Source organism: Sceloporus occidentalis, unplaced genomic scaffold, assembly GCF_023333645.1.
Source record: "Sceloporus occidentalis isolate IW3139 unplaced genomic scaffold, rSceOcc1.0.p SCAF_13, whole genome shotgun sequence".
Taxonomy (NCBI): Eukaryota; Metazoa; Chordata; class Lepidosauria; order Squamata; family Phrynosomatidae; genus Sceloporus; species Sceloporus occidentalis.
Window position 1 is genome coordinate 6,674,853 of NW_028316993.1, and position 21,811 is coordinate 6,696,663.

At 56.8% G+C, this 21,811-nt stretch overlaps 2 protein-coding genes across 2 annotated transcripts; one reads left to right on the plus strand and one right to left on the minus strand.

Annotated features, from left to right (window-relative positions):
• Positions 1 to 100: 100 nt before the first annotated feature.
• On the plus strand, positions 101 to 3,333 carry LOC149304738 (uncharacterized). The gene has a single exon (XM_089478910.1). The coding sequence runs from the start codon at positions 400 to 402 to the stop codon at positions 2,953 to 2,955; it is 2,556 nt and encodes an 851-aa protein (XP_089335036.1). The 5' UTR covers positions 101 to 399; the 3' UTR covers positions 2,956 to 3,333.
• Positions 3,334 to 5,709: 2,376 nt separating this feature from the next.
• Positions 5,710 to 16,272, minus strand: LOC149304739 (glycogen synthase kinase-3 beta-like). Its single transcript, XM_089478878.1, has 11 exons — positions 15,751 to 16,272; positions 14,994 to 15,181; positions 14,827 to 14,910; positions 13,577 to 13,687; positions 11,646 to 11,776; positions 10,587 to 10,693; positions 9,841 to 9,938; positions 8,905 to 9,000; positions 8,358 to 8,544; positions 7,457 to 7,558; positions 5,710 to 7,132 (listed from the first exon to the last, which is right to left on the minus strand). Exons 1-11 carry the CDS (start codon positions 16,046 to 16,048, stop codon positions 7,056 to 7,058), a joined length of 1,479 nt encoding a protein of 492 aa, XP_089335004.1. The 5' UTR covers positions 16,049 to 16,272; the 3' UTR covers positions 5,710 to 7,055.
• Between the last annotated feature and the right edge of the window lie 5,539 nt (positions 16,273 to 21,811).

The following is a 21,811-nucleotide window of genomic DNA, read 5'->3' on the forward strand; positions in this document are numbered from 1 at the left end:
GCTTTGGCCACGCCCCCGCGAGAGGGCGGTTGGGCCGACGCAGAAGGCGCCGTGACGTCATCGCGCCAGAGGCGAGCCGGACCACTCCGCAAGTATCGAAGGCGCGGATTGGCCGCGCCGTGAGGACGCCCGAAGGGAAGGACTAGGCCGAGCGCAGCGGCCGGAGAGGCCCCAGTTCGAGCGAGCGGAGGGCGGGTTGCGCGGGCTGGGTGCCCTCAAGATCCAGGCCCTGAGGGGAGGGGGTAAGGACAGGCCCCGCCCCTTCCGCTTCCGCCGCCCGCGGAGGCCCTCCCTCTCCCTTCGGAGCCCCGGAAGTGATCTGCAGGCAGCGCAGCGCCCCCAAGGCGCCTTCCGGCCCTGACGCGGTCCCCTCCTCCTTGTTCCCCGACAGGCGCCTCGATGGCGGAGGAGGAGGAGGAGCAGCAGCAGCAATGCCAGCAGGAGCCGGTGGCGGCGCATCCGCTGCTGGTGCATCCGCAGTACATGTGCTCGGAGTGCGGGCTGCTGTCGGACTCGCTGGAGGGCGTCCTGGCCCACCACCGGAGCCACCTGCCGGGCCCCTGCCCCGCCGCCGCCCCGCGCGAGGGGGGCTTCCGCTGCCTGGAGTGCGGCTGCGTGCTCTCCTCCCCGGACGGGCTCTTGGCCCACCAGGACGCCCACCCCAGGGAGAGCCACCCTCCGCGCAGCAGGCAGGCGTCAGCGGCGTCGGCAATGGCCCCGGGGCAGATCCACTTCCAGTGCGGAGAGTGCCAGGAGCTCTTCCCCTCCACGGCCCTCTGGCTGGCCCACCGGCAGCGCCACCGCAAGCAGGAGGAGGCAATGCCAGCCCCGGAGCCCTACGAATGCTCGGAGTGCGCCCGCCTCTTCCTGACCCCCGAGGAGCTGCTGGAGCACCAGGGAGAGCACTTCGCGGAGACCGAGAAGGAGAGCGCGGAGACCCCTGCCGACCAGGAAGAGGAGGACCCCGGCCCCCATGCCGCCTCCCCTCCGCCGCACCCCCAAGCGCCCCCTCCGGACCCCCAGGCGGCCTCCTGCGCAGAGGGCAAGCAGGCGCCTGCCACGGCAGAGACCCTGCGGCAGCGGCCCCACCACCAGCGCGAGCACGAGGAGGAGTTCCTGTGTGGCGAGTGCCGGCGCGGCTTCTCCACGGCCAAGCGGCTGCTGGCCCACCAGCGCGTCCACGTGGACGGGACCCACGAGTGTCCCAACTGCAACAAGGTCTTCAAGAAGGCGGCCTCCCTGGAGCAGCACATGAGGGTCCACAAGGGAGAGGCCCTCTACCTCTGCGTCGACTGCGGCCTGGGCTTCTCCACCGAGATGACACTGGTCACGCACCGCAAGGCCCACACCGCCAACCCCCTCCACCGCTGCCACTGCGGAAAGAGTTTCAGCAACATGACCAAGTTCCTCTACCACCGGCGCACGCACGCAGGAAAGAGCGGGGTGCCCCCACCGCGCAGGACACCGGACAGCGGCATTGGCGGCAGCAACGGTCAGCCTGCGCAGCCGTCCCTGGGTGAGGGGGGGCCGGTCGTGAATGGCTCCGGGGGCCCCGCCTCCTCCTCCCAGCCGCCCTCGGCTTCCTCCCTGCTGCGGGGGGCGGCGGCAGAAGTGCCCAGCACGGGGTTCCTGTGTCCGCAGTGCGGCAAGGGCTTTTCCACCTATATCCGGATGGTGCGGCACAAGCGGGTAGTCCACGTCCTGGAACGCAAGCACAAGTGCCCGACGTGTGGCAAGAAGTTCAAGAAGCTGGTGCATGTGCGGAACCACCTGCGGACCCACACGGGCGAGCGCCCCTTCCAGTGCTCTGAATGTGGCAAGACCTTTGTCTCACAGGCCAACCTGGCACGGCACCACGTCACCCACACCGGAGAGCGCCCCTACCAGTGCCAGGTGTGCAGCAAGCGCTTCACCCAGTCTTCCAACCTTCGGCAGCACCGTCTCCTCCACCTGACCTCCTCTGGCCAGGGACCCCACACCTGCCAGGACTGCGGGGCCGCCTTCGCCCGCCCCCACCAGCTGGCCCTCCACCAGACAACCCACACTGGGCGCTTGCCCTTCCCATGCCCTGAGTGCGAGAAGTCTTTCCCTCGGCGGCGCCTCCTGGAGCTGCACCGGCTTAGCCATGCCGGGCACGAGCCCCATTGCTGCCCAGACTGTGGCGCCTTGTTTGCAGCAGCTGCCAAGCTGCAGGAACACCGCTGTGCCCGTCGACGAGAGCCAGCCCCCCCTCAGTCATACCCCTGCCTCTCATGCGGCAAGTACCTGGGATCGCCGGCCAAGTTAGCTGTCCACCAGCTGGCGCACTCGGGCCAGCGCCCATACCCGTGCCCGCTCTGTGGGAAGGCTTTCACCACCCCCAGCGGGCTGAGCCGGCACCAGCAGCGCCATACTGGTCTGCGCCCTCACAAGTGTCCAGTCTGCACCAAGAGCTTTGTGGCGGCCTCAGGACTCCAACTTCACCAGCGCATCCACACTGGCGAGCGCCCGTTCCCCTGCCCAGAGTGCGGTAAGGCCTTCCGGCAGGCCACCCACCTTCGGGAACACCGGCGCCTCCACACGGGCGAGCGCCCTTACCGGTGCCCAGAGTGCGGCAAGGCCTTTGTGCAGTCCATGCATCTGGCCGAGCATAGGCGCATCCACACTGGTGAGCGGCCCCACCCCTGCCCTCATTGCCCCCGGACCTTCAAGACACTTTCCCACCTGCGGAGCCACCGCAAGACCCACATGGAACTAGCACCAAGCCAGCGGGGGCAGGAGGAGGATCCACTGCCGCCGCCTTCTGCTGAATCAGCTCTGGGGACGCCTGGCCAGCCTGTGCAGACCATCATGTGCACCGAGTTCGGAGAGACAATCGCCATCATTGAGAGCGCTGAGCCCCTTCCGTTGGTGGAGACGATAGAGATTTACCAGGCCACACTGGAAGGGAGCCTCCAGATCAATGCCTTCGTCTAGAAGCAGAGCAGCCTCGGCAAAGGGCTGAGCCTCACTTCTCCCGGCAGCTGAGCCCAGGTGCTGGCTGTGCAGGGCCCAGAGGTGCCCAGTTGCATTTGGGGCTGGAGCCAGGTTCTGCTCCATGCTCCTCTTTCTCAAAGCAATGCCTTTTTGCTGTGCGTGCACCAAGGTGGCGATAGTGGCCATGATTTATGGAATGAGGCCGGTGACACACACCTCTTCTGATATTTATTTTATTTTTCCAAAGGAATTGTTAGGTTAACTTCTTTTGCCAGTTTTGTCTCCGCCAGAGAGGGCCCTGGAAGCGGACTGGATGCTTAAGAGTCTGACCGCTTCCCATCAGCCATTCCATTAAATTATTCCTCTGCTGTTAGAAAACTCCCTTGTCTCCTTTTCATTGTCTAACAGTGGAACCATGACTTTTTACAGTGGGGTTGGGTTGCCACATTTTTCCTGAACCAGAGCAACTTCTAGCTTTGGTAACTGGTCAAATGCAATTTCTCCCACTCCTCTGGCCCTCTGAGAACACACTATGTGTGCACATACTCTCACTTCTACAAAGCAGAAGAGAGAACAAATCCTGATTTTGGGCTGAGCTTTTCTGCCTCATTTAAAGTAGGATCCATTAAAAGCAGGAGGGAATGGGACTGGAGAAAGAGTTGTTATTGAGGTACCAACAAAGATAAGGGGACCCAAGATTCCTAGGTTGGAGAATAGCGGTGGGGAACAGGATTTGCTTCTGTAGCCACAAAGTCATTGGTCTACATTGAGTAGGCCTTCTTGGCCATTTAATTGGCTGTGGTGAAACTGGCAGCTGATCCGCTATCTGTTAGTTTTGCTGAGGGAATGTAAGACCAATCCAGACAGCAATGGTGGTGAGGCTTGCTTTTAGATAAGCACAAAAACCTTTCAGAATCGTGAACTTCAGCGCAAAAGCTGCAGGGAGGGAGGCTGTTCTCTGGAAGTGCCAGGCCCTCAAGGGGCGCCCTGAATATCCCCTGCTGACAGTCAGGACAAGTGGGTGGGGGGTGTAGGGGCAGGATGGTCCAGGCCTACCAAGTCGCTCTGCTTCTCTTTGACTCGGGCCAAGCAGATTACGTACAGAGGAGAGAGTTCTTCTGCTGAGCAACATCCAGCTGATAAGCTCTTAAAGCTAGCTAGAGCCAAAGGATAAAGCTTCAAAACTCTTTTCTAGCCAGTTATAGTTCAGCAGGAGGCAAAAGTGGCAAAACTACTTAGCAAATCAAGTTTTAGTTCATGTTTCCATAATCGCATTGGGCTCAGTTCAGGGTTATGCAACCAGATGAATGTTCCTGCCGCAGGACCCCCCCCCCCCCCCGGTATATCACTTAACTTAGTCTGATGAGGGGGTTGAGGGCAGACTGACCCATGGAGTCTCTTTTGGGACAGGACACCATTTGGTCCAGTTCATTACCAGCATGTCTTTGCAATATCCCATCTACCACAAGCTTGAACTCATCCAGAAGCTACTTGCTGCACACTCCTTGAAACTTACAGTCCCCACACCCCCATCTTTCTGTCCTGCAGATGTTGGATTTCAACTCCCAGAATCCCTAAGCATTGGCCATGGGGTTAGCAGGGGCTTTGGGGAATTTTAGCCCCAGACCCTTGAGTCCCAAGTCCTCCTTGCTGCTGTGCTGTAGTTCCATCACGTCTGCACCTGAAGCTGCCAGCAGATACTTTTAAACACTCATCTTCAAATCTGGGTGAGGCCTCTGCTGATCCAGCCTGTTGGTGACATACCTGTCCATAACTCAGGGATGCACATGTGTGTGTCCTGTTTTGGACAAGGTGCAAAGAGCTGTTCACAAGTCCCCTGTGCTGCATCCCAACTCTCCTCCAGGTGCAAACACCTGTTAAAGCTGGTAGGCAAGGAGGGAAGTGTGGAGGCAACGGGAAGCAAGGCGGGGTGGTGTTTTTTCTTCTTCTGTCCTGCTCCGTTGCCTTCATCCTTTTGTCCTCTCCCATCCATGTTAACAGCTAATGCTGCTGGGGCTGTGCATGTGGAGCATTATGTCTCCAACATAGAATGCAAGCCCTTAGTCATCAGGGCATTGAATTGGGGATGTACAGAAATATCACAAGAGGAAGTGTATGCTGTCTGTTAGTCAAACTTGTATACACTGCAAGCTAGAAGCTGTTTTAAAAACACCCCCCAGCTCAGGTTTCCAGGGTTCAAATAGGCAGCCTATTCACCTGGTTAGCCTGAGGGCTGAAGGTGCAGAGTTGTGCTAAAGTGAAACCCCTTCTGTACTGATTTCAAGCCAGCAGGTACTTGACAGCAGAATCACAGATATGTATATTAATAAAATGCATCTGGGAACTGGCATACTGAAACATCATTGGAAGGCTGTGGGCAAGTGTTTTCTCCCTATCCCAGCTTGCTGCTGCATAAAAACCTATACACAGAGTGTATAGGAACCCCAACACAATCACATAGAGCGGTCTGTGGAAGCCCTTGCAGCAGGCTTTTGAAAAATAGTTCACACTTTCTACTATGCTCCTTAAGGTTCACACTGTTATAGTCTTACTGATCACAAAGGGCTGAGTCCTGGTTTCACAGCTTGGCACCAGAGCCTCAGCCAAGAGGGTTCTTGGCCCATTGCAGCCCACAACTGGCCAGTCCCAGGGTCACCCCCCATGCCCCCTCGCTCCCCTGCCATCTCCCTCCTCCGCAAAGTACAGTGCACCACTACCACACCGGTCATAATAAGGCACCCCATGCCGTTCTTTCCGTTCATGCCAATAATTTATTGAACCGGATGTCTGTACACAGCCAAAAAACCTAAGAAATAAACTAACACACAATGTCGGGAGGGAAGAGAGGAGGGCAGTGATGAGGATGGGTCACAGGGGCAAGGGGGCTTTGAGGGGATTTATCCACAGGCTGCACCCTGGCTCCCCAGGGGGAACCCTCAATCCTAGAGCAATTGAAGGTGGAGGGGGGGGACGGGAGCCAGGGGCAATCGTTGCAACGTTGCGTTAAGAAAAAAATTATCATCTATTTACAGGGAGGATGGGAAGAGTAAGTCATTTTGTGGGGAGCGGAGACGGAAGGGGAAGAAAAAGGATGTATTTACAGGGCGACAGGAGGGGCCTGGAGTCAGAATAAACCTCCTCCACCCGCCCTTCAAGCGCCCCCTCCCACTCCAGGGTCTGCGCGGCCGGCCAAAAAGGGACTGGCACCAGCCCATACTGGGAGCGGGGCAGAGCTGATGGGTAGTGGGTTTCCCCTCAAGAAGCCCAGGTGCTGCCGGGGATGGGAAGCCGGAGGAGTTGGAATGGTCGGCCGCAGCCCAGGGCAGGGGAGGAGGTGTTTGTTCCCAGTAAGAGACCGCAGTGGTGGAGGCACATCCAGCAAGTGTCCCAGGGGGCAGGAACAGCCCTGGCTCCCCACCTGAATGTGACAGACTGAATCAAAGTTGGGGGTTCTTTTAAAAAGGAGAGGAAAAGACCAACCCGCTTAAAAATACAGCATCTGTGTTTCAGAGGCAGACAGGCCGGGGGGGGGGGGGGGCAACAAAGTGTGAGTCGTACGGCGTGAAAAGCCGGCGTTCAGAGTGCAGGTGACACAAGACTGGAAATAAAACCATATTGTCATTTTGTTTTCTCCATGGGATCTTAAAAACTAGAGGAACTTAAAAAACGAGCTGGGACATATTTGGGCAAGAGGGAAGGAGCGGAGGGGGCAGCGGCAGGGTTCTTGGTTCCCCCCCCCCCCCCGGCATCATCATGGACCGCCAACAAAGCCCTGAAGCCACAGGATGACTTTGGGGTTGCTTTCTTCTGCCCTCTCCCCGTGCCGAGGGAGCATGGGAAAACACGGATGCGGGGAACCGCAAATGATTTGGGGAGACAAGGAACTGCTCCTCGCCCTTCCTCCCCCTCCCCCTCCCCCGTCAAACGCCCATCTCATTCTCTCCAGCCGGCCGGCCGCCCCCCGAAAGAACAGGAGGCAGGCTCCCCACAGTCCCCTGGGCCATGATTCCTTTCCCCCACCGTTCACAGTTCAGAGAAGTCCGTGTGGGTGGCCTGGGGAGGGGGTCGTGGAGGGGTCCTGCCCCCGGCCCAGCAGCCCCTCAGGAGGTGTTGGCGATGGATCCTGCGCCATCCCCCAGTGTCCCCTGGCTTCGGTCAGAGCTCAGCCGTCCCTCACCTACAGCAACGAGGGTTGGAGAAAGAGAAAGACGGGGGGACTGAGCCCTCTGCTGTGTTCCCATAAAGCAGTGGTTCCCAACCTTCCTAATGCCGTGACCCATTAATACAGTTCCTCATGTTGTGGTGACCCAAACCCATGAAATTATTTTTGATGCTACTTCATAACTGTAATTTAAATAGGTGTTTTCCAATGGTGTTAGGCAACCCCCATGAAAGGGTCATTCGACCCCCAAAGGGCTCCTGACCCACAGGTTGGGAACCACTACCATAAAGAAAGATCGCCCACACTCTCCTCCCAAAGCCTCAGAGTCAAGGTACTTACTGTGCGTGGCTGCGGGTCCAGAACCCGATCCCACCGAACCCGCCTGGGACCGAATGTGTGGTGGAATGAGGTTGGAATTGAGGCCTGGCTGAATGGACAGCTCTGCAAAAGAGACAGAAGAGAGACCACGAGCCACGCTCCATGACCCTGTGGACGAGGCGGCCCCTCAGGCACCCCATCGCTGCCTGAGCCTCCCAAGTCCCCCCTCCGAGGGTCGTCTTTCAAAAGTATAAAATCAAATTTAAATAAATGGAGGCGGGAAGCCTATCTCCCAAAAGGCACCCAATCCCTCTTCTTTGTAAACAGGAAGCACTAATGTGACACAGGTGGATTTCATTGTTTAGTGCATTAGTGCAAAAATTACAGATAGCAACATGGGTGTTACAACCACACAAGGATGGTGGTCAAGGGCTCATCCCAAGCCCACTTCCAGATCTTCATGCGGCCCAGGCTGGGCTGGGGGGATCCTTCTCAGGATAGCCTCGGAAATGGGTGCCAGAAGGGCAGAGCAGCATTACGGGGCAAAGAGTGGGCTCTGACAGGGTTGAGAGGCTTGCAGGTTCCATCTGCCTGCCCACCCTCCCCAATCCAAAATTCATTCCCTTCCTGGAGTATTTGGGGTACGTAATAGTAGGGCAGGGATGAGAATCATGCAGCCTTCTTCCTCCAGGAGTTATTGGAATACAACTTCCAGCAGCTTGTGTAGCCAGCACAGCCAACAGTGAGGAATGATGGGCGCTGCAGTTGTCCATGAAGAAAGCTCACAGGGTCCCCTCTCCCACCAGAGGGTTCAATGAACACCCAAGACCATCCCTCCCTTGGGAGCTCCTGTTTCCCTACGACTTGCTTCACGTTTCAGCCACTGCCAACATGCCTGCAGGCCCCAATCCTGATCACTTACCCACAGGGCTGAAGTTGAAGAGCGGGGGCAGCTCGCGGCCATTGGGCAGCCGGGCATTGGGCTCACGCAGCTCATCAAAGAAGCTGTTTGCGCAGGCCTCGAGCGGAGAGAGCCGGGTGGCGGGCGTGTACTCAAGCAGCCGGCTGCACAGAGAGATGGCCTCCAGCGGCGTGCGGGGCTTGAACACCTGGGCAGCAGAGGATGGAGGCCAGGGCATGTGGTCAGCCTCAAGCCCAAGGCTCCCTGCCCTTCAAATGCCCCTCACCTGTGCCTCAGGCAGAAACTTCCCTAAAAGCCATCAGAGAATTCCCTAGCCATCAAGGGCTCTTGTGAGGAGCCGCCACATTTGGTGAGCATGGATCAACCGCGCAGTGGAGAAACCACCACATTCCTATGAGATGAAGTGACAAAAGGCAACCCTGCACAAGTTCAGCGCAACAGCCGCAAAGCCCACCTGGCATTTGACCCTGAAAAGGGTGCCCACCCTTTCCCAGAGTCAGGATCGTGCCCCCCAACACGTTCCTCCCCCCACTGCCATCCTTTTTACCTTTATCCAGGGGTGTGCTTTGATCTGGGGGAATTTGAACTCTGTGTAGTTGGGGTTCATCTCTCGGATCTGTTCTCGCGTCGGTGTTCCCAGCACCTGGGACAGGTAGAAGGGCACAGTGACACCCCAGCCTTACTCTCTGGCAGACAACTGCCTATGCCGCCTTAAGTTTCTCCGTCTTGCTGGACAGGATGGACGCCTCCTTCCCCAAAGGGGTGGGCAGCAAGGGAACCGCCTCTGTGGTTTATTTACCAAAGGTTTTCTTGAAATGGGGAAGTATGCATGTAGAAAAGCCTATTAGAAAGAGCCAACTTCCAAACTGCATTCCTGGGACCTGGCAGGCGACACAGAGTTTGCACAGCAGCCCATAAGCCTGGGGGGCAAGTCTGGCAAGGGTAGTCCAGCTGCTCCAAAAGACAGCCCAAACATGAGCCCTTTGGCCTGTTACAGACTGCCAAAATAAAGCTGCTTCGGGTCTCTTTGGAGGTATGCTATTTAAATGATGCATGCCTCCAAAGAATCCGGAAGTTGCACCAAAAGCTGCACTCTGGTGCTTAGGAGTGGAGTGTGGCTTTGGCACGACCTCTGGACTCTTAGGGCCCATGCATCATTTAAATAGTATACCTCCAAAGAGATCCGAAGCAGCTTTATTTTGGCAGTCTGTAACAGGCCTTTGTCTCTTCCCATGGACTTCATGGCCCATGTGGCCTGTTCCAACTCAATGAGTCTATGTATCCATGGGGAATGAACGGGAGGTGTAGCAGCCCAGCCAGCCTCCTCCCAAAACTAAGAGCAGACACAAGCAGTGCACAAAACATCCCTCTCTCTCCAGGCACAAAGCTGGAAGGCCAGCCATCTACACCACGCCAAGTAGAGACATCTCCCAGGGCCCCACGGCCGAGGTGTAAGAAGTGAAAGGGGTGCCCCATCCATTACCTTGATGATTTCTACCAGCTGGTCCACGCCGCTGTCCCCAGGAAATATAGGCTGCCCTAGGAGCAGTTCCGCCAACACACAGCCGGCCGACCAGATATCTAGGTGGGAGGGATGAGGAAGAGGAGAAGGGGAAAAGAGGCCCTTCAGCAGCATCCAGCTCCCAAGACCACAGCTGGGGGTCCTCCAGCCTCTATTTTGCTACCATCCATAGGGAAAGCAAAGATTCGGTTGCAGCTCAGGTGGGGCGGTTGGTGAGGGGGGGGGGCAAATGGACCTGTGCTTTGCATACAAACAAGTCCGAATTCGACCCCAGCATCTCCAGGGAAGACTGTGGGGGCTTGGGGTGTTCTGACCACTATAGCAGCAAATACTGAGCTGAAGGGACCTATAGCAGCTGACAACAGAGAAGGCAGGCAGCCTTCTACCATTACTGCTGGTTGGCAATTTTCATCTGCTCAGTTGTTATAGCCAAAAGATGAAGGATGCTGGGAACTGCAGCCCAAACACACCTGGAAAACCACAGGTGCCCACCCCCTACCTAACATGACATGATAAGGGCAGCTCTAGTACACTGCCTCACATGATGTCACATGGCATTTCAAGCAGCCATCCCTTCAGTACACAGGTGAATTTTCCTCCCTCTGCAAGCAGGTCCAAATCCAGTTTACACCCATATAAACTGGAGGCACTCCTGCTCCTGAGGGACAAGGCATGTAGAGGGAACAGAAGAGGGATCAGGAGCTCACCTATGTTTGAGGTGTAGTCAGTGGCGCCAAAAATCAGCTCAGGAGCCCGATAGTAGCGAGAGCAGATGTAAGAGACATTGGGTTCTCCCCGCACAAGTTGCTTTGCGCTGAAAAGGGGAAAGGAGAAGACAGGTGTCCATCAAGAGCCGCCGGGGCTACAAATTCAGACTGAGGCCAGAAAGACAAGCGTTCAAAGCTGCACAAAGCTTCAAGGCTCAGCACATGGCAATCCTTCCACAGCTGCTGCTGGCTCAATCTCGGCCTCACCTACTCCTCACTGAGGATGAAGGTCTGGAGGCAAAGGGAACCCAAACACACTGAGCTCCTTGGGAGAAGGACAAAACCCAAGATGTAATTAAGGGACATTTATATCTTGCCTTTCTGCTGTAACTGAAATAAGAAATAAGAAATAGAAATTGCCCTGGGAGGTTTTGCAAAAACAGGAAATAATCTAAGAACAACATATGCTGCTTTTCTTGCAAAGAAGCTGAGTTTCCTGTGGGTCTCCTAACTGCTGGAAGGGACCCAAGGCTCATCCAGCCCGACCCCCAGCCAGGCAGGAATACACAGCCAAAGCACTCCTGAGAAATGGCCATCCATGCACTTTTTTAGGGACCTTTAGGGAAGGAGAGTCCCTCACCCCCTGAACCAGCCCATATTCCACTGACAAACAGCTCTTACAGTAAAGACGTTCTTCCCAAAGTTCAGGTCAAACCTCTTTTCTTCTCATTTAACTCCACCAGTTTTAGTCTCTGGAGTGGCAGAAACAAGCTGGCTCCACCTTCTCTATGGCATCCCTTCAGATATTTCAAGATGGCCATCCTCTCACCCTTCTCAGCCTTCTCTTCTCCAAGCTCAGCATCCCCAGCTCCCCCCATGACTCACAGGGCTTGGTAGTTTCCAGACCTTTGGCTGCTCTGGTCACCTTCTTCCAAACACAAGCAACGTCTCCCCAAGGGCGCAGCATGAAAGAGAGCCCAGACCCACAGCAGGGAAACAATCGAGAGGGATTTCAAGTTGGACAGACAGGCAAGCCCCATCTCTCTCTCTCTCTCTCACCTGCCAAAGTCACAAAGCTTCAGTACTGCTGTGTCAGGGTCCACCAACAGGTTCTGGGGCTTGATGTCCCGATGACACACACCTTGAGAATGGATGTAAGCGAGGCTGCGGAACAGCTGGTACATGTACACCTGAGACAGGGAAGAGAGGAGGAGAGGCAACAGGCTTTTAGCTTAAAGGGGATGAAAGCACAGTGATATGGTGGCACAAAGGCATTTGCTCATCTGCAGTGAGGGCTCTTACCCAACAACACCAGTGCTGCATGGTCATGGACTTCGGGCTTAATCATTACACTTTGCAGTAGCAAATTCCAAAGTTAGTTCTATATTTTAAAATGTGGCTTTTAGTGTATTGTTTTTGGGTACATATTTAGCTAATTGTTGTTATGTATGTTGGGAGACTGTTGCTTTGGCATTTATACTGAATTACATTAGCTGTTCTGAGCCTCTCCACTTGAAGAAGAAGAGAAGTTAGGCATTTCATGTTAAGATGAACTAAAGGAATGCTGTGGTCCAGGCCTCGGAGGTAGAGAGCAACTGCTGGACCTCATCCCCTTTCCCTCCACCACTCCCTTCTTCTCCTTCTGTGTCATGTCTTTTTAGATTGTAAGCCCAAGGGCAGAGAACCGTCTAACTAAAAAGATTGTATGTACAGCGCTGTGTAAATTTACAGCACTTCATAAATAAAGGTTAATAATAATAATAATACAGAAACTTACTTCTGTTGATGCTGAGTAAGGCACTGTGTCAATGCAGAGAGGACAGTGTTTATCCATAGCTGCCATTCCCCCCTCCAGAGAAAATCTGGGGCTCAAATCTAGCTCCCAACCAGCAGGAGCACCGCTGGGGGTTCACAGGAGAGTGGACCACAGGAGATGACCCCACCGCTCCCCAAACATCTGCCTTTGGGAAGGAACGGCTTGTGCCATTCACCCGCAACCCTTTAAAACTCTGAAGAGATGGGGTGAGTGGGGTGAGTGGGGTGAGCCTCAGTGGGAGAAAAAAAGGCCCCAAATGTTGTTGTTATTAAAATAAAAAATTTTATTTAAAAATTAATTTTTAAAATTCTTTAAAAGCATCAAACCTTACCAAATTTTCACTTTAACCACATGAAACTATGTACATGTAAATACATTTCAGCTGTGCGTGTGATACTGTAGTTTACTGTAATGCATAGGTATAATTTTAATTTTGCAAGTTTTGTATCATGACTAATACCATTACATTCAGTGATACATGCGAATTAGGATTTGTGAGTACCATTAGTACCATCAAACATTGCTAAGGATTCGGAGTGGCACACTGTGGAGGAGGTCAATGCAGAGGGTGGCACAGCATCACAAAAGTCACACCTGCTGTGAATGGTGCTTTAGAGGGGCCACAGAATAATTAAAGCCAAAATGTTTTAACAAAAGAGATGCTGAGAAGGCAGGTGGCTTTGCTGCTGTTTAAGAAACTGAGCCGCTAGTCCATGACGTTACTGTGTGCCTTCAAAACATACAAAATGAGGCCAATCACTAAACCAGTGGTTTTCAATCTCTGGCATGCCAAGAAAGGCAGCGATGAAATCTCTGGCATGCCAAGAAAGGCAGCGATGAAAGAATTAGCTAAGTCCCTCAAGTGCAAAGATATATCATTGAATAGCAAAGTCTGGATCGTCCAAGCCATTAGCATTTAGTGGAGAGTTTTGTGGGGCATAGCACCCTGATGGTGCTTTACAGCATTAGGAACAAAGGGAGTCTCCTACGAGTTCAGTGCTGGGAAACAGAAAGTACAAATGTTGGGGAAATGGCCATTTCTAATCAGGGTGGTCTCCTTCTGACAAGCCAGAAACATATAGGAAGGGTTCCCAGCAGCTTCCTCTAACCCTCAGCATCAAGACACGGCCCCCTCCCAGAACATCAATGCTTTCAAGGGCAGGTGGACACATACCTTTACATAGATGACAGGGATGGTCTGTTTGGCTTTGGTGAAGTGGCGAGCCACACGGTAGACCGTCTCGGGTACAAAGTCCAGGACTAAATTGAGATAAACCTCATCTTTCTGCAACAGATTTTGGAAAAGAGGTGGATTAAGATGGAGCCTCCAGCCATCTCTCACAGTACCCCAAACTGAGGTGGCGGACCACCTGAGGCCACAGAAGCATCTGCCTGGACCAGCAAACGCCCCATTAGAAGCCAAGCTTCCATTTCAAAACCAAAGCAGGGACTCCAGCCCTCTTGGGCCACTGCTGGCTGCAGAACCAAAAGTGCAGAGGCGAAACCAAGGAGTTCTTTTTCAAAGGAAGACACTCACTTCCCTCTTAGGTCTCTATGGAAGACACGCTGGGAAGCATCTGCACTGTCAGTCCTAACTGCGGAGTGTTCAGGGTGAAAGGGATTCTGCTACAACTGCCTCCACGCATTGAAGGACTGAACCCCAGAAATAAGAACGTACCCCACGGCCAAACTGTTACGAACAAGGAGGCCAGCTAAGAACAGCCTTTGCTCTATTGATAGCTTGGCCAGCCTGAGCTGTAGCCTGGATATACAAAGCAAAACGCAAGCAGCCCACCTAAGTGCTGCCACTGGGGCCTGCTACTTTCACTCATTTAAGCTGCCACAGAAAGGCCTGGATGACAGAGTAAGATCAAAGGTGCCTGATAATCCCACTGGGATGACTGTCAGCCAAACAGGGCAAACGCCACACAGCTAAGTCCTGCCCAGGAACTTTCCCGTTGAATTCTGTTGGGAAAGAAGAGCCCTTCAAGTAGGACCTTGGGTGCCAAAGGCCGAATCCCCACTAGCTATGAGTTCTGAGGACTGCCTTGGTGGGTCATGATCTCTCAGCCTATCCAGCGCCACAAGGCTGTGGGGAGGACGAGGGGCCAGGTAGAGCCCCCCACAGCTTTGAGGACAGGCCTGAGGCTGTTCTCCCCTCCAGAGCCAAGCTCCTCCTTGACACTTCGACAACTCAGATGGGGAGAGGGCATGTTTTGTGCAGGGGAAGGAGGAACAGCAGCGGCTGAAGGGCCAGGCCAGCCCTGCCTTCCCTTCCCTTCCCTCAGCCACACTGCCCAGTCCGGCACATCTGAGGGCGGGTGTCCTGCATCGCAGGTGGGAGGGCTGGGTGCCAGAGCCCCCTGCGCCCGGATCCCTCCCTGCCGCTGTCCGCCAAGTGCCCTCCTGGGGGCTGCCCCATACCTTTTCCCCGCTGGAGTAGAAGAAGTAGCGCAGGCGGACGATGTTGCAGTGGTCTAGCTTCCGCATGATCTGCAGTTCGCGGTTCTGGAGCCAAGAGAAGGAAGAGGGGGTGAGGCGGGGGCCGCCACGGAAGGCAGAGGAGGGCTGGGGCCCCTCTGGCTGCTCACCTTGAAGCGCTTGTCCTGCAGGACCTTCTTGATGGCCACCAGCTCCCCGGAGTCCGCCAGCCGGGCCTGGTAGACCACCCCAAAGGAGCCGTTCCCGATGACCTTGATGTCTGAGTAGGAGACCTCCTGGGGCCGGTCAGGGCCTTGTCCAGGGGTGGCCACCACCGTGGTCACTTTGCTGCTGTCGCCTGGAAGGAAGGGAGGACAGTTGGCGGGGGGAGTCAGTGGTGCCAGGGCCCCACAGACCCACCGCTTCTCCTGGGCCATGCGCATCCTCCCTCTGCCTTTGGGGTCCACACTGTAGGAGCCGGGGGCCTTGGGGGCCTTTAGCCCCGGGGGGCACCACTGCCATTGCTTTGCTGCTGTCTCCTGGAGGGAGGCACAATGGAGGGGGCAGTGCAGCCCCCAAGGGACCCCTGCTCTTGGGGCTCCGGGGGGAAGCTAGTGGGGCCAGGCCCGGGGCTGGTCCTGGGCAGTGCGTCCCCTCCAAGGCAGGGGCCAGTCCCAAGGAGCCCCCCATCCCTGCCTCTGCCCTTGGGGCCCTGGGGCCCTTGGCCAGGCCCACCGTGGCTCTCCGCTGCTCCGGCGCCGCTCATGGCTGCCTGCCTTGCCTTGCCTTCCTTCCTGGCGGGACTAAGAGGCCTCGCCCCGCCCCGCCTCACCTGTCCCTGGCCCCGCCCTCCCGCCCCGCCCCTCCCGCCGTTGCCTGGCAACCGCCCCTCCCTCCCGGGTCCCGAAGCCCCTTCCTCCGACTCACGTCCGAGCCTCAGCCCCGGAAAGGCCCCGACGGGGGCGACCCCGCTGCCCCCTCCGCCGCCGCCGCCGCCTCCTCCGCCGGGGCCCGGCCCTGAGGCAGCGGCTGCGGCTGCGGCGCCCCCCGGCCTGCCTCCTGGCGCGGCGCCCGACGAGGGTCCCGGGGCGGCGGGGGCGGCTGTGGCGGCGGGGCCTGCTCCCGCTCCTCCTCCGGAGGCTCCCGGTCCGGCGCTGGCGGCGGCGGAGGGGTCGGCGAAGGAGCTGGTTCGGGGCCGGGAGGAGCCTGCGCTGCCGCTGCTCATGGCGGCGAGGCCGGAGGCGAAGGCCGAGGAGGAAGGGACCGGGTTGCCTCGCTCAGCGAGAGAGAGAGATGGCTCCGTCGGAGGCGGCTCGGGAGCCGGCCCAGCCCGGCCCTGCCCCGAGCGACGACGGGAAATGCAGTCCCAGGCGCCCCTCGCCCGCCCGGCCCTCGCCGCACGCGAACTACGGTTCCCAGGAGGCGCCGCGCCGAGGGGAGGGGCCAGGCGCGCCCCCGCCGAAAGGCATGATGGGACGGACAGGCTCCCGGCAGCCCCCGCGCGGGACACCAGGCGCGCCTATCGTGGGGCGGGGCTACGGAGGCCGGCAGGCGAAGTCGCGCGTCCGCCTTCCCTTGGGCCCCTCCGGCGCTCCGCTCCGTCGCCCAGGCGGCGCGGGGCACGACGGGAGCCCTGCTCGGCGCGGACCCTCGTGACTCGGCAGGACTACGGCTCCCGTCGTGCCCCGCGGCCGGAAGGGTCTCAAGAGGCGTAGCGAGGGGAGGGGCCTCCTCCCTCAGGGACCGGCGCGGGCGGCGCTGCCACCGCAAGGGCTCCTGGGAGTTGCAGTTCTTGGGAGGAGGCCCTGCTGGGCTCAGACTCGGTCCCTGGAGCGCCGAGGTCCCCGCCCAGGGCAGCCCAGGACCCTCGGCCTCCAGGCGCTTGTCTCATTCGCCCGATGTCGCCCTTCGCCTGCGCTGCAGGGCCATTGGGGCTTGCCCCCCCCGTTTGTTTGTTTGTTTGTTTGCTGGGTTCGCCTGCTGCCTTTCTCCGAAACAGAGTGGCAGCCCAGCCCTGGGGCCTGGTTCCTGCCCCTGCCCTTGAATGCTGCTGCTGCTGCTGCTGCTGAAAGGCTCCCCTGGAGACAGAGGAGGAGGAGGAGGAGGAGGAAAGGGTTAGGGTTAGGGCTGGCGAGGCCAGTCCCGGAGCTGGGCCTGAGGGAAGGCTCTCTCTCCAGGACCCTCCCTCCAGGTGGGCTCCGGAGGTGCCAGCGGGGTCCTGGGAGCGGGTCCCCTGGCCTTGTCTTCCTGGCTCTGGGGCCTCTCTCTGGCCTGAGGCCTCTGGGGAGGTGTCCGCCTGCAAGGCCCTGCTTTCGGCATTAAGTGCCCGGGTGTCCCGGCCCTTGTCCTCCGGCGGAAGCCCCCTTGGAGGAGGCAGGCGGGACTCGGAGCCACGCCTGGAAGCAGTGGCGGCAGCAGCGGAGGGCAGCAGGGAAGCGCCCGTCCCCGGCGCCGGGGCTGCTCTGTTTGGCCAGAGGCACAGAGTCCCTCTGCCTTCCTCTTGTTTGTGGAAGAGAAGAGCGGAAGGCAGAGGGAGGGGAGGCCACAAGAGTCGCCTTGAAGGCACACAACAACAACAACAACATCGCCATCGCCGCCGCCATCGCCATGCGTTGAGGGAGTTGCTCTCCCCTGGGTGCCCAGCAGGGGGCGCATGGAGCCCTCCTCCTCCTGGACCCAAAATCCCAGCCTTGGCCCGGGGGGGGGGCACTGGAGGGTGAAGGGCTGGGAGGGGGGTCTCTCTGGGACGATGGCAGCCAGGGCCTTCTCCTCTCTCTCCCACCCATCCTCCACAGGTTTCCCACTCCAACTCCCATCCCATCTGGCTGGCTGGAGGGAAGATGAATATACCCTGCAGGCCCTGGATGAAGGAGAGGGAGACAGAATCACCAGGCCCAGATCAGGCCTTTACAGTGGCCTTTATCACACTGAGGCTATTGGAGCGAAGATCAGGGGTGAGTGCGAATTGATGTTATATCATGGCTGTTTTATCACACCTGGTTGCTGTTCCGTTGCCCTTCTGAACTGAGGGGGAATCGAATCCAAGGAAGTCATGTGATGCAGATTCAGGCAAAGCGGAGTGAGTGCACATTGTATTTCCACACCGGTGCATACCATGGGGATTCAACGATTCGAATTGGGACCCTTGCACATGCTCAGGGGGGCTCTGGACGCATCCTGAACCTTTGCACTTCCAGGTGAAGAAGGGAGCCTGGCTCCACTTTCACAGGAATGACAGCTGCTTCCCCTTTCTTCCTCCCTTCTATTCTCCCATCCCTGGCAGCCAAATTGAAAGGGGTCCTTCCTGTCAGAGCCCCCTTTCATTTCATCCACATCTATATCTATCCTCTTGTCATTCCCCTCATCTATTTCACCAACATATATCTCTATCTATCCTCTTGTCACATCATCCCCTGCATCCTCCTAGACTCCAATCTGCTCCCTTCCTTCACCCTGACACCTAACCCATCATCCCGACTGCTCCTGCATCCCCATCTCACCCCCTCTGCCACCTAACCCATCATCCCCTGGCCCCAGCCACCGATCCCATCACCCCCTGACTGCCTCTGCCTCCCGATCCTGGTCCCTGCCACCGATCCCATCACCCCCTGACCTGACTGATGTGTAATTATATGTGTGTGTGAGAGAGAGAGAGAGAGAGAGATCCAATGGAGCCCCGGTTGCCCTGAAAGCGGAAAGGGCCACCAGAAACAAATGGGGCAAAATGCCAGCAGGGCATCATGGGAGATTTGCAACCCGGGGGTCTTGTGATGGTGTTCAAGCACATCAGCAGATTGGAATTCCACACCAGTCCAATCCGCAGTGAGTTCGAACTGACCATCAATGCGAATTTCGTCAATCCACTTATTTAGCATACTCGCCAAAATGAGGAGCCAGCTGGATTCAGTTCAGAAGCCCCGCGGAAGGGGCTCCCATTGAAAGCTACCAGGTGTGAAAATACATGAACGTTCTAACGTGAATCCACATCACTCGATTCGAACTCACCCTAGTTCTGAGTTTCAAGTGTGGATTAAAGGTTTATTTAAAATTCCTGCTATCCAGGCTCCAGAATGCTCCTAGCTCAAGGCTGGGAAACACGAAAGGGCCCCTGGACTCCAGGTCCCATCAGCCCCAGCCAGTGTGGCCAGAGGCCTGGGATGCAGAGGGTGGCCACTGGGGGCAGAGGGGAGGCTATTCTGTCCCACAGTGACCCTTGTGAAGTCCCTCTGGCCGGCTCATGCCCGCCGCTTTTCATCAGTCCAGGGGAAGTCCAGCTTCCCGGGCCCCTCACATTCTCCTTCAAGGCCTGGGGCAGCCTTTGCAAGCTGTTGCCCTCCAGATGTCTGGGGCACAGCACCCATCGTCCCCAGGCACCACAGCCAGTGGTTGGGGGGGCTGTCCCCCAAAGCGGCACCGGGAGGGTGCCAGTTCTTGGGTGTGGCCGCCGAATTGGGGCACGTTAGACAGATCCATAACAAGGAGGCAAGAACGAGGACTTGCTCAAACAAGTTTCCTTTCTTTCACAGCAGAGTTCATCTCTCTGAAGTGCCTTTGTTCTCTCCTTCATTCTCCCTGTACTGATCGAGTAGGGATAAAGCCTGAGGTGCCTCTGAGCATGAGCAAAATTCATCACACGCCTCATGTTGTCAGCCAACATGGGGGAGCAGAGTCCCTGCTGGGGCCCATGCCACATCCTTTAGAACCAGCTCTGGATGATGCAGTGGCAAGCCTCCCGCAGCCTCTTCTGCAAAACAGCCGCTTGCTTGGGTTCTTTTGAAGTACAGTTCCCCAAAGTCTGAGTACTGGAGAGAAGTACCAAAGTACCAAATGCTAAGTACTGGAGAGAAGAAAGATGGGTTTTTTGCTGTAATCCCACCTCAATCTGCAGAGAGAAATGGGAAATACAAATAAATTGTATTATGATGATGACTTTTCCTAGGCTCTGCTTGCACTGCTGCACTCAGATGGGCATTGCGAAGCTCCAGCCACACACGGGGCCCATGGCACAACAGCCAAGCGGGTCATCATCGAAGCCCCTTTCCACGTGGGAGGTGGTCCTAAGGCCAACCCATGCCCCCGCTTCCAGTGTAGGAGACCCAGGCCCAAAGGGTTAAAGCACTGGGGAGGTGGAGGGGGGCAGAGGCAGATGAATTATTTAGTGAGCAAAGAGTAAGAAGCAAAGAGCCTCCCAGAGGGAGATAGGCGATTAATTCAATTAGGGGATGACGGCACTGCATCGCTTGCACACTCGCTGTCTGGCACATATGCCCATGCCCTCTGCAGGCCCACACAAACAGTACCCCATGCCCGGGCTTCAGGTGGCAAAGGCAAAGCTGTGGAAAAGGCCCGGCCCATCTGTCCCAAGGCAGCCCCCTGCAGCCCCCCCCAAGACAAAGGGGTGCCCTCTGCTTCCCCCGGCTCAAAGGGAGGCGATTGACGTCTGGCACAGCTTTCTGCCAGGGTTGGTTCTGGGTTCTTTTGGTGCCTCTTCCTGTCCAATCGCCATCACCCTCCAGCTTTTAAACCCTTTGCTCATTGAATTGCTGTACCTTTTCAAGATCTCAGCATCCTTGTGCAGCTTCCCTGCGCAGAGACACATTTTTGTGTGTAGAGGGGGATTAATGCCTCACCCCATCACAGGATCTTGTGTTGGAAGGAGCCATGGAGGCCATCCAGTCCAACCCACTGCCATGGAGGAAGACACCATTCTTGTGCTCCCAAAAGATGCCCAGCCAATCTCTCCTTAAAGACCTGCAAAGGAGGAGAGTCTTGTTCCTTCTGAGGCAGTTCTTGGACAGCTCTTGCAGGCAAGACCTTCTTCCTGACCTTCAGGCAGAATCTCTTTTCTTGCAGTTTGAATCCATTTGTCTCCATGCAGATGAGTGCTGGGGCACCGGGTCAGAGGACAAAAGGGCATCCCCTGCCCTAGAGGGCCCTAAGCTTTGGCCTCCCAGATGTTTTGAACTTCGACTCCCAGGCAGCCGGGGCTTCTGGAGCTGAAGTATAAAACATCTGGAGGGCCAAGGTCTGAGAACATCTTCTGGACCTACCCAGGGGAATGGAGCCTGACTCCCGCAGTGCTGGACGCAAGGAGGACGGAGAGGGCTCCCTGCTATCTGCCTTCCCCCAAAAACTGGAATTCTTGGCAGCTTAAAAATGGATGGCCCTTGCGGTCTCTTCCAGCTCTATGATTCTATGTAGAAACATTTCAGCCTTGCGTGACCAGAGACCCTAAAAGAGAGTCACGAGGCTATTACCGCCTTGGCCAGGGTTTCAGGGCCAAAAGGTGTCACAGAGCAAGCCCTGCTTAGCCACAAGGAGTGCAGCATTCAGATAGATAACACCAACTCTGACAAACGAGGAAGGCACACACAGACTTTTCAAGACAGTTCTCTTGCCCCAAGATTCCTCCTGCCCACCCTGAGATTGGGTGACCCACCTTAAAAGGTGGGCTGCCCCAAGAGGTAGAACAGCTAACAGCACACACAATTCAAGGGGCACAAAGCCCCACAGGTCTCGGGGGGGGGCAGTAAAACTCAGTCCCAAGGCTGCCCTTTGCACCTAAAATCCACTGCCTGAGGCAGCCTTTCCACTCCGCCCATTGGGAGGCCCAGCCTTGACTCAAGGGCCAAGAGTGCTTTTCCTTCCTTCCTTCCTTGAGAGCCTTTCCCTTCTTCTGCCTGGAAGTGGCAATTGCCCAACTGAGAAGGCTGGGGGGCAATTGTGGCAAAGCGCACCCCCATTTTCTGGGCTGTGGCTTGTGGGGTTCAAATGCCTCTGGCACACAGACTTCCTGTCGCTGGTCCTGGAATCGCTGCGTTCTGATTTCGTCTGGCCTGGCAGATTTCCTCTTTCTCGCAAGCCTGATAAGAAGGGCAGGAAGGCCTGCACTTCTCGCACCAGCTGCTACCTACCAGACTCTGCCTGCTGCTCTTCTCCCCAGGTGGGAGGGGGACTGGGAGGACTTTCCCCAAGGCCCCCCCATCCC